At 62.5% G+C, this 9,881-nt stretch overlaps 1 protein-coding gene across 1 annotated transcript; it reads right to left on the minus strand.

Annotated features, from left to right (window-relative positions):
• Positions 1 to 906: 906 nt before the first annotated feature.
• Positions 907 to 7,805, minus strand: LOC130264381 (mucosa-associated lymphoid tissue lymphoma translocation protein 1-like). Its single transcript, XM_056512483.1, is given in 18 exon segments — positions 907 to 1,841; positions 1,935 to 2,069; positions 2,157 to 2,314; positions 2,571 to 2,717; positions 2,783 to 2,910; positions 3,302 to 3,376; positions 3,697 to 3,910; positions 3,913 to 3,981; positions 3,984 to 4,217; positions 4,575 to 4,610; positions 4,705 to 4,752; positions 4,895 to 4,991; positions 5,102 to 5,280; positions 5,615 to 5,768; positions 5,880 to 6,010; positions 6,378 to 6,544; positions 6,684 to 6,825; positions 7,531 to 7,805. Coding segments are annotated over 17 exon segments (2,364 nt in total). The 5' UTR covers positions 6,821 to 6,825; positions 7,531 to 7,805; the 3' UTR covers positions 907 to 1,586.
• Positions 7,806 to 9,881: the final 2,076 nt, after the last annotated feature.

Raw genomic sequence — 9,881 nt, forward strand, 5'->3', positions numbered from 1 at the left:
CCCTGGAGGAGCCAGATGAGGGACAACCCTCTCCCCACCAAAATGTTTCCCCAGAAAATCTTTCCACTTCGGACCTCACACCAGCCCCTAGCCGGGGCTGTGCTAGGGCAGCCCCATCCCCACCGCGGCCCCCCAGCCCAGATCCCGCTCACTGCCAGCGCCCCGCCTGCAGCCCCCCAGCCCGGGGTCTCACCCCGAGCCGAACCCCCAGGGGCCGGACTCTGCCGTCTGCAGAGCCCCGGGGTCAGGCGGTTCTGGCCGGGATGCCAGCGGGCCAGGCGAGGCACTGACCCCGGCGAGACCCTTCTCCTTGTGCCCCGTCCCCCGGCTGCTGCTGCTCGTCTGTTTCGTTAGCAGCAATTAAACCTTTAACAACCCATTAAACGCATAATCGATGCTCCCCGGCTCCCCGGCCCAGCTAATGGGGTGAAGCGCCCCGGCCGAGGCGAGCAGATAATGAAGCAACGGCTGCGGAAGTAATGGGGTTTGATCCGGGGGACGGGACGCGCTCAATGGGGGCTGCGCTTTTCACATGACATAATTGCCGAGGCTGGCGCCAGCCCGGGGCACCCCTCGGCCTCCCGAGCGCCAACAAAGGCCGGCTGGCGCTGGGAGCGGCAGCGCCGCACCCCCGGCTCGTTTGATCGGAGCCTAATTGGGGCGAGGGTGCTCCCCCAGCCCGGCCCCGCAACCGCCGCCCCGGAGCGGAGGGGCCCCGGGACGAGGATGCTTCTCCCCGGGTCCTTGGGGTGGGGGCTGTGTGAATTACGGAAATGAGCTGTATTCCATGGGGTGGCACAGGGAATGTCGGGGTAGCCTCGCTTGGTCCCCCCTTCCCTGCCGTGGGTGCACCGGGTGCTGCGCTGCACCTTCTGCAGGAACGGGCAAGATTTCTGACCCCAAAAATACCATTTAAGCGCAGGGAGGGTGCGGAAGAGCCGAGCCGCCTGTCCGGACAACTTTATTGGCATTTTCCTCGTGTATACCCGCTGGAGCATGCCCCAGCGGGTGGGGGTTTGTGTGGGAAAAATCCAAGCAAAAAGGCGTTTCTTTCCCCCTTAGATCCCAATCCTGTCCTGGAATCGCTCACTGCTCGGATGGGGCCGGTTCCGAGGGATGTACTGTGAGGAGCAGGCACTACTGGGAGCACCCCCTGGTGCCCCCACACCCTCGTGGCCGAACAGGAGCCTTCCCACTCCCACCCCCTGTAATCTCCTCCCGCGGGATTTGCCCCCTAAGCTGCTTATTTCTCTCTATTTCTCCCAGGCCTGAACGAACCTAGCCCTGCCCCAGCACGACGCCTCGAGCCCGCTGAGCCGTGGCCCCTGGGCACTGTGCCCTGGCGCTGCCTGTTGGTGGCCTGGCACATGGGGCTGGCACTGCCCAGGGATGTGGGGGTGGCATTTCCATGCCAGGGACGTGGGGTGGGGGCCCACAGTCCCAGTCGTGCTGTGTTCTGAGACCTGCACCCCTTGGCACAGGCCAGGATGGAGCCCAGCCTCTGTGCATGTCACCTCCACCCCCTCCATCCCCGGCCCCCAGCAGGACAGAGGGATGGGGGGTGGGGGGGGTGCCTCACTGTCCCTCTACAGGGTGTGGGAGCTGGGGCCCTCAGGGCTCAGGTTCTCCTCAGGGGTGTTGACCCATGAGCTCTCCACCATCCCCCAGCTCCCAGGGGGAGAGGAAAAGAGGAGGCTGTGGGGTGGTGAGGGGGAGGCTGCCCGCTGCAGGTTGAGCTTGGCGATGAGCGGCCGCCCCACGTTCACCCGCTGCCGCTCCTCCACAAAGTCATCCATGCCCTGGTAGCGGTACTGCAGGTACACGGTGAAGGCCAGCTCCTGCTGCAGGGACACCAGCACCATGGGTTTCTGTCCTGGCATGGCCATGGTCACTGTGCCCCCAGCTCCACAGCCCCTGACCACCATGGCTCTTACCCGCAGCTTCTGCAAGCCACAGATCCGGCTGTAGAGGCAGCAGGAGGGGCAGCCGAGGCTCCAGACGGGCGCCAGCGGGCTGCCCAACTCCTCTGGGCTCTCCTTGTTGGTGCATTTGAGATCCACATCCAACTCCTGCCATGGACAGCACCCACGTGAAAACCACCACAGCTTCCCCCCATTCCAGCATTGCCCTGATGGGGCTTCAGCAGCTGCTCCCACCTCAGGAATATCAGTGAGCCGGGCCTCACACTTGGTGATGTCCTTGGGGGCAGCCACCACACGCGTGTAGATGATCATAATGTTGGAGAACTCGGCCGCGAAGCCCAGCTGGACGGTGACACCGCAGTCGAAGCGGAGGTGCCGGCTCTCGGGCAGGACTGGGGAGGGGACAGGGAGCACAGGGCTGGGACCTGCAGGGGCTCAGGGCTGGAGCTGTACCCACAGGTGAGGTGGCTTCTGGGTCACCCCAGAGCAGGGGTGCCAACATGGTGCTGCTGTTTCCAGGCTGGTGGCTCTGTGCCAGCAGTTTCTCCTCCAGGTGGGAGGGACCCAGCAGATGTGGTTCACAACCTCTCTGCTCCTGGGCTGTCCCCGCTCTCGATGCCAGCTTGGGACAGGGTGGCCATGACTCACCGTGAGCCTTGGCCCACTGCAGGTTCCTGGCAGAGGACTCATCCTGGCCCGGAGGGCGGATGGGGTCTGTCAGAGCCCGTCTCTCTGAGAGGTTGCTGCGAAGCTCCAGGGCCTGCCGTCCCCGCGTGATCTCCAGAGTGCCCATGTCTGCAGTGGCATAGAGGGTTGGCAGGGGCCACCAGGGGGATCCTTGTTCCCCAATGCTCACTCACCCTCAGCCACCTTGTCCAGTAGCACCGTGATCTTCTCATCCTCCAGCAGCCAACGCTTGAGGAAGGTGACGAAGATGCCGTTGGAGAGCTCACCCTGGCTCAGCTCATAGGCTTCAGCATCTGCACACCTGTGGGGACAGGGCAGTGGCTGGATCTGGCATGGGGTCTGGCACTCCCTGGGAACTGGCCCCCAAAAGGATGACAGCTCTAAAGAAGCCTGAGCTGGGTGTTTAGCGCTCTTCCTGTTCCCACCACACCATCTGGCCACTGTGCTGGGGACAGGTGAGAACATGGCTGGATCCTGCATGCTTAAAGCCTCACCAACCCAAACCCCTGTGCTCTGGAGGAGTCTTGGAGCTTCATGCCAGCAGGTGCTGCCCAAAGCCAAGCAGTGCCATGGGCACCTCCCTGCCCTGTGAGGGGCTAGGGACTGCTGCTCCCCAGCCCCTCCAGGCGTGCCCTGAGCTAGGCAGGGAGACAGCCCCACTGCCTGTGGGGGGATGGTGGGAGGGGACCCACGTGGCATAGCCAAAGACGATGTTGGCCGTGACCTCCAGTGCCCCAACCTGCGGAATTATGTCATCATTGAGGTTCCTGCAAGAGAAAAAAAGAGAAGAGAAGCTGGACAGAGTGAGAACATGTCCTCCCCAAAAACCCACCCCAAAGCCACCCACACCAGACTTTGAGGGCTGCTCTGTGCCCCTCTGCCCACCCATTACAGCATTTGCTAGCTCACAGGGGCAGTGAAGTCTTGAGGAATTTAGACAAAGACAATGGGTTTAGATGGGACCCTGGGGGAGCCACGCTCCCCTCCCCCAGGAGCCACCACCCCCAGGAGCCACCACCCCCAGTTTCCTGCGCTGGCTCTCCCCGACTGGCAGCTTGTCCCTAGGCTGGTGGCAGGGCTGGGTCACCTCTTGCGGCACATGTCAAGCAGGAAGATGTTGAGGCCGGTGCGGCGCTGCTGCATCTCCCGCAGCACCCGCTGCACGCACAGGCAGTGCTCTGACGTGTAGGCACTGGGCGCATCAATGGGCACCATGAAGCTGTTGCCAAAATTTTCGTAGCCGTGTCCAGCATAGTAGAGTAAACCTGCTGGGGAAACAGAGGGCAGGTGACACGGTGACACCTGCCAGTACCTGCTTCTTGCCTGGCTGCACCCCAAGACTCCACCAGCATAAAAGCACATAGCTCTCCTGGGCTGGAGCCACCCTGGCAGGTGTTGTCGCACCATAGACACCCTTGTCGAGGAGGAGGAGGAACTCATCGACAGCCATCTGCATCTCGGCCTTGCGCAGGTCCAGCAGTGACACCACCTTGAAGTCGAGCTGGCGGAGGAGGGCACCGAGGGCGTGAACATCCACGATGGGCGCCTGCAGCTGCTTGTGGTGCAGGTAGTGCATGTTGCCAATCAGCAGCGCCACTTTGTCCGTGGCTGCAAGGACCAGAGAGGGAGGTGTTGTTACAGAGTGGGACACACCTGCTCTCCATGTTGCCCACAGAGGTAACACCCAACTCTGGCCAGCATCACTGTCCCTGGGTACCAAGGTACCCTGTGGCATCCCTGCCTTGCTGATCCCTCGGGTTATGGATAAGGGTTAGGGTTGGGGTTTTGGGTTGAGGGTAAAGGTGCTGATCTGCTCTCCTAATTTGAGTTGGGGCTGGGCTGCTCTTCCAGTATGCTGCACCCAAAGCATTCCTGGCCAAGTAAAGCTTTATGGGGTGATAATGATGACAGTGGCAACAATCAGAGCCCCCCAGGACCACCAGCCCCTTCTGGGCAGGCTCTTACCGTACAGCTGTCCAGGGCCGCCATGCTCTGGGGAGCCTGGGAAGAGAGAAATGCTGTGCCTTGACTCTCCAGTAGCAGGGGAGCACGGTGGGCAGAGCAGCACAGACATGTCCACTGTGCCCCCACCTACCTCCATCCCCCTCCTGCCAGGAGCCTCCAGAAGTGAAGAGCCGCGGGCCTGTGGCAGAGGGGATGTCAGGGACCCTATGCATCACCTCCCAGCATGGGTTGCAGTCCCCCCAAAACTGTGGAGCAGCCATGAGAGCTTTACTGGGAACAGAGCAGTTGGGGGGTCACAGAGGTTTGTCTGGGGCCCTCACCAATCTCTACATCCACCTCCTGGCTCCACACCTCATGGAAGAGGTTGAACACACGGCAGGAGTAGCTGCCCCGCTCGGCCGTTGTCACCAGCTTCACCTGCCAGCAGGACGGAGCAGGAAGCTGGGGCAGTGTGCCAGACCATGCTGCCCTGTGCCACACTGTGCCATGCTATGCCATACTGGACCATGCCAGAGGTCCCTCCATACCTGGAGCTGAGGTGCCTGTGCCCCTTCCACGGGGCGCCGGTTCCTGAACCACTGGTACTGGGGTGGGGGGTTGCCAATGGCTCTGCACTCCAGCACCAGCGTGTCCCCCTCGGCCAGGCAGCACGGCCGCGGCTGCCGCAGGATCTGCAGCCCTGCCATAGTCGGGCAGTAGCCACTGGCTGGGGAAGGGACAGGGTGGCAAATTAGGACCTAGCCATGGCAGCACTCTGCAGAGCTGCCCCAGGCTCCACATTCTTCACCCACAGGCCCTGGCATCCATGGATGGCATGAGGCAGCAGGCATAAGGACATAGGGCATGTGGTTCCTCTGCAGACACCATCACCCCAGCAAGCCCAGAGGCCTTCACAGCTGAGCTAGAGTTTTACAAGACAAATGGTATCACTCAGGACTCATCCATGTCCTAGTGGGGTCAGAGGTGCCTGCAGGAGATGTCCCAATCAGGCAAGTGGTTCCCATAGCTGCCTGCCCAGGGACAGAGATCTTGAGACCCACCTGAGCTGGGGCTGCTGCTCTTCTCCACCTGGACATGAGCCCACCTGGAGAAGGTGAAGGTGGCCCCACAGTTCACCCGGCAGATGTACCACTCAGGCTGGCCCGCTGGGCTGGCTGTGTCGATCACCAGCTCTGGGGATGTGGCTCCAGGCACCTACAAGACAGGAGGAGGCCAAGGAGTAATGAGCTCCCTCTTACCCGTGTGGGTCCCTCACCATGGACAGGGTGCAGGGGCCCTGCTCAGGGTGGCACAGCGGGACCTCACCTCCTGCCTCCCACGGAACCACTGGTACACAAGCCCGGGTGGGCCAGTCGCACAGCAGGTCAGGGACACCTGTGTCCCCTCCGCTGCCACCTGTGACTCTGGCTGTACCGTGATGCGAATCACATCCTGGACTGCAGGAGAGGAGAGACCAGCCTGGGCTGGCTGAGTCCTCTGTCCTGCACTACCCCATTCCATCCAGTCCCATCCCCACCCACAACAGATTCTTGTCTCCCAGCCCATCCTATCACATCCCACACCTCTGTCCTGTCCCAACCATGTCATCTACTTTGTCCCATTGGCATATTCAGTGCTATCCCATCTATGCATCTCATCTTGTTTCAGTCTATCCCGTCCCATCCCATCCCACCCTGCCTGCCCAGGACCTCTCTACCAGAGCAAGACCCCAGCAGGAATTGCTGGTCTTCACCGCATGCCCATTTCCCCCTGCTGAGCCCCTGCCCCGGCCCCGCTCCAGCCCCCGGTTCCCGCAGTCCGTACCGGCGGAGCTGAGGACCCGGCAGGCCTGTTCGTGCCCCATGCGCTCCAGGCAGCCCAGCAGGTACCTGAGGGTGCAGTCGCGCTCGGCCAGGAGCTGCAGCAGGCACTGTGTGGGGCTGCCGCGGGGCTCCAGCACCTTCAGCGAGCACATCTCCAGCTCCTCCGCGCTGCAAGTGCCGCAGCCGTCAGAGCCTCGGCGGGGCCCCAGCCCGGGGGGAGCCGAGCCGTGCGCCCCTCGCTCTGAGCCGAGCCCCGTGCGCTCTGGAGCGCGGTGGGGACAGCCCCGGCAGGGCTCCCCAGCCCTACCTGCACTTGAAGCGCTTCTCGGCCCCAGCCAGCTCGGCCAGCCTGCGCCAGCCCCGGCCCGCGTTATCCAGCAGCTCACACAGCCGGGCCACCACCTCCTCGCCCAGCGAGCCGATGGGCATGCTCCAGTCCCCCATCCCTCCTGGGGACGCCGAGGGAACCAGCTGTCAGGGGGTGATGGGGTGACAGGCACCCCTGCCCCACCGGACCCCTCTGGGCACAGGGTGACTTCGAGGGGAGAACAGTGAGATCCCTGGTGTCAGGACACCTCCCGGCAGCAGCCTGAGGAGGTGCTGGAGCCTGGCTGGGCTGCGCTGCTGGATCTGGCCACCGGCAGCCAGCCAGGAGTGACACACACTCCCATTCTGGGAGCTGGGTAGGACAGGGGACCCTGCTCACCCCCACAGCCTTGGGCAAGGAGCCAGGGTACTTTAGCCCAGCCCCATGAAAGGGACCTTCATGGAATGGGGGCTCCATACAACTAGAAAGAGGCATGGCCCCCATCACCTTCTCTGTTCTGTAAGGTGACACAGAGAATGGGGCCCTAGTACCCTTTTCCTTCTGGCAGAGGGCCCACTGGGGCAGCAGCAGCTCTCTTGCTATCTGTATGGTGGCTCTGGAGCCATCATGAGGGGCCTACAGGGGATCAGCATAGGGTACATGGGGATCTTGGGACTGGGACCCAGCTCAGCTTGCCTTGAATCCTGGAAAAGGTTTCAGTGTGACATGAACCACCCGGACAGGGCCAGCTCTCTCCTCCTCCCCTCAGGTCCCTTTCCAACAATCCACCCCAGAAGGGCCCTTGTCCCCAGGACTGATCAGCCCATTACAGCTGAGTTACACTTACCCGAGCAGGGGGCTCCAAGACAGAGGACAGGGACCCAGGTGCTCCGTCTGCTTACCTGCTGCTGGATTTGGGATCTGGACACACTGGGTGTGATGAGGGGAGGGTGAGCTGCAGGTCCAGCAAGGATGGGCACTCACCACAGGGTATGGCCGAGCCCCATCAGCTCCGAGGGTGTGCACTGAGCCCCACACAGAGGAAATGAGGGTTCAGCCCAAAATCTCCCCCGGGCCCCGTGCTGCAGCACAGCAGTTCTGCTTCCCTCCCTCTTCCTTCCTGTTGTGCAGTGTGTGGGAGCAAAGCTGCCACCCCGCCCACAGCCCCGGGGGAACTGGGCACGGCTTGCCCAGACACAGGGCACAGAGCAACAGGGGAGCCGGGCACAGCCTGGCCCTGTCACAGGGCACAGAGCAACAGGGGAGCTGGGCACAGCCTGGCCCTGTCACAGGGCACACAGCAACAGGGGAGCCGGGCACAGCCTGGCCCTGTCACAGGGCACAGAGCAACAGGGGAGCTGGGCACAGCCTGGCCCTGTCACAGGGCACAGAGCAACAGGGGAGGTGGGCACAGCCTGGCCCTGTCACAGGGCACACAGCAACAGGGGAGCCGGGCACAGCCTGGCACTGTCACAGGGCACAGAGCAACAGGGGAGCTGGGCACAGCCTGGCCCTGTCACAGGGCACACAGCAACAGGGGAGCCGGGCACAGCCTGGCCCTGTCACAGGGCACACAGCAACAGGGGAGCTGGGCACAGCCTGGCCCTGTCACAGGGCACAGAGCAACAGGGGAGCCGGGCACAGCCTGGCCCTGTCACAGGGCACACAGCAACAGGGGAGCTGGGCACAGCCTGGCCCTGTCACAGGGCACACAGCAACAGGGGAGCCGGGCACAGCCTGGCCCTGTCACAGGGCACACAGCAACAGGGGAGCCGGGCACAGCCTGGCCCTGTCACAGGGCACACGGTTCTGGGGCCGACACCAGGCCAGGCAGAGGCTCCACTGTCCCTTCATCACTGCAGGAACCGCACAGATGCCTCTTTTCCCCTGAATCCAATTCAAGCCCAGAAGGCTGCTGCATGGCTGCAAGTCCAGGGTGGAGGTGAGCTGAGGCATGTCTCAGCCAGGTGTGCCCAACACACTTGTAGAACCGAGGCCAGGAAAGCTGCTGGGCTGAGCTTTGCCCAAGGAGAAACAGAGATAGGTTAGTAAGGCCCCCACTGCTGTTGGGGAAGACCCTGCCTTCACTATCCAGTCCAGCCAAGCCCTGGCATCACAGCACCACTGCTCCTGCTGCTGGAGGAGGTCCTGCTGCTGGAGGAGGAGAGCATGGTGTCGGATGGCACTGCAAAGGGCCACCATGGCCCCTCCCTCGCCCTGCCTGCTGCCCCACAGCACTGCCAGAGCCTGCCCCTCCTCCTTCCAGCCCCGGGGAGCACAGGCTGCTCAGGTCCCAAGATCCACTGGCCTGGGATGCAGTGACACGGGTGGGTCATTCTCCACCCCACATCCCTATGGAGCCCTCAGCTCCTGCTGCTGCAGTACAGCTAATGATGGAACAGGATCAGTGCAGTGTGAGCTCTCTCTACGACCCAGAATCTGAGCTTCTGTCTTAACAAACACATTCAGACCTTGTGGCCTGTGTTGCCTCAGCCCTCGGCATGGAGGGGACCTGCACCAAGTTTGCACAGGGTCTGGGTTTGTCACAGCCTTTATAACAGGTATCAGCCTCACTAGAGATTTATTTCTTATTTACAGCACGGAGAAGAGATCAAAAGCCAGGGCAGGTCCCAGTGCCATCTGTGCTGGCACACGGAGAAGCCCCAAGCTCAGCAGCACCTACAGCTTCTTGCCCTTCTTCAACCTGTTGCGCTGCCACGTGTTGTACTTCCGCAGGCGCCTCCAATACTCGAGCGAGTCCGGGTCCAGCTCCTCCAGCTTCTTGGGGGGCCCGAGGTGGATCTTAAAGAGCCTGGAGGTGAATGCAAAGGATGTGAGGCTGCGGGAAGGAGGAAAAGGGACAAGCACCGGATGGAGCAATGGACATGAGTGACCAGGATGTGCAGATCCCTCACCGCACATCCACAGTGCACCCAGTCCTGTCTCCTGACCCTGGGGAAGGTGTTTGGGTTGCAGAGGGGTAGTCTGCCTCCTCGCAGAACACTTCCCTGTCCCTCTTACACAGCTCTGTGCCCCTGGAATGGCACCTGTCTTGGGACACAGAGGGGAGTGGGCAGTACACACCAGTCAGGGTACTCGGAGTCGGGCTTCAGGGCCACCTCCGGACCCTCCTTGAAGTAGTTGACCCCCATGGCGTGGGTGGCGAGCATGGTGGGGTCCGTGCACACCTCCGGTCCC

This window comes from Oenanthe melanoleuca, chromosome 28 (assembly GCF_029582105.1).
Source record: "Oenanthe melanoleuca isolate GR-GAL-2019-014 chromosome 28, OMel1.0, whole genome shotgun sequence".
Taxonomy (NCBI): Eukaryota; Metazoa; Chordata; class Aves; order Passeriformes; family Muscicapidae; genus Oenanthe; species Oenanthe melanoleuca.